This window comes from Sinocyclocheilus rhinocerous, unplaced genomic scaffold (genome assembly GCF_001515625.1).
Source record: "Sinocyclocheilus rhinocerous isolate Xijiao unplaced genomic scaffold, SAMN03320098_v1.1 scaffold2833, whole genome shotgun sequence".
Classification (NCBI taxonomy): Eukaryota; Metazoa; Chordata; class Actinopteri; order Cypriniformes; family Cyprinidae; genus Sinocyclocheilus; species Sinocyclocheilus rhinocerous.
This window is the reverse complement of record NW_015661854.1, coordinates 14,642-15,633: the sequence shown is the minus strand read 5'-3', so window position 1 is coordinate 15,633 and position 992 is coordinate 14,642. Positions and strand designations below refer to the sequence as shown.

The 992-nt window shown below is 36.8% G+C and overlaps 1 protein-coding gene across 1 annotated transcript in view; it reads right to left on the bottom strand.

Annotated features, from left to right (window-relative positions):
* Positions 1 to 420, bottom strand: part of LOC107726512 (chromodomain-helicase-DNA-binding protein 1-like) — a 23,634-nt gene extending 23,214 nt beyond the window's left edge. Inside the window, 1 exon segment of the mRNA XM_016536124.1 lies at positions 390 to 420. Within this exon segment, the coding sequence (XP_016391610.1) occupies positions 390 to 420 (31 nt within the window).
* Positions 421 to 992: the final 572 nt, after the last annotated feature.

The following is a 992-nucleotide window of genomic DNA, read 5'->3' as shown; positions in this document are numbered from 1 at the left end:
AAAAAATATAATCGGGCCTGTTTAAGTCTTTTCCTTATTTTTATAGTTTAGATGGTGATGAAAAAATGACTCGCCATCTCCTCATTGGACCTGCCTTTAGAGAGAAATGCATCTTTACGGATTACATAATGAAAGAGTTTTCATTAACTCTTTCAGCGGCACGGGCCCCAGTGTGGCTGCACTGCACTGTCTGTAGTTACACCTCTGCTCCTAGTCCCCATTTTTTCAGGTCACTCTCCGTTAATTCCGATTTTTCCTTTTCTGGTAGGTTGCTTTTGACTGCTCGAAGAAATTTTGACATTGTTGTGGTTTAATTACGTTCACCTTAAGCCTTCTATCTTTACATACTTTATTCGGTCAAAAAGACTACTGAAGTTATAATAGCTTGCCCGCGCCAGAGTTCGACGTGAACTTCGGCATGACTACTTCCTGCAACAGTGAGTGAGGGGGAGGCGGGGAAGGGGGCGGTTGGTGACAGCTGGATTGTGACTGGAGCGCTGATGGTAGGAAGTAGCGTAGATTCCGGAAGTGATCCGGAAATGGAGGATGATGTGGGAGATGTGGATAGTGGAGGCATGTTATCAATCGCAGTGTACTCCAGGGTTTCTCTCTGCTTTTTAAGGATGTACTGTTTGGCTTCTTTAATATACAAAAAGATAAAATTAATGAATATTTTATTATTAACCTATTATTACTTCTTGCAAAATTTCATATTCACCGCAGTAAATTCACTAATCAAAATCCTTTATATATTGTTTATAAAAAAGAGGCTCAACAGTATATCCAAACTATTTCATCTTCCAAGAATCTAAAGGCTTTTAAAACGGTTAATTTATTTAATCTTTTTAATTTATTTTGTTAAATCTTTCGTTTTGTATTATTTATTTATTGTTACATACATCTATAAATGGTGCTTTGCATGTAATGTCACCTCTTTGTATGTAATGTTGATATTCTCTGTATTTTTATATTTGGTACCTTGGCATTAATAA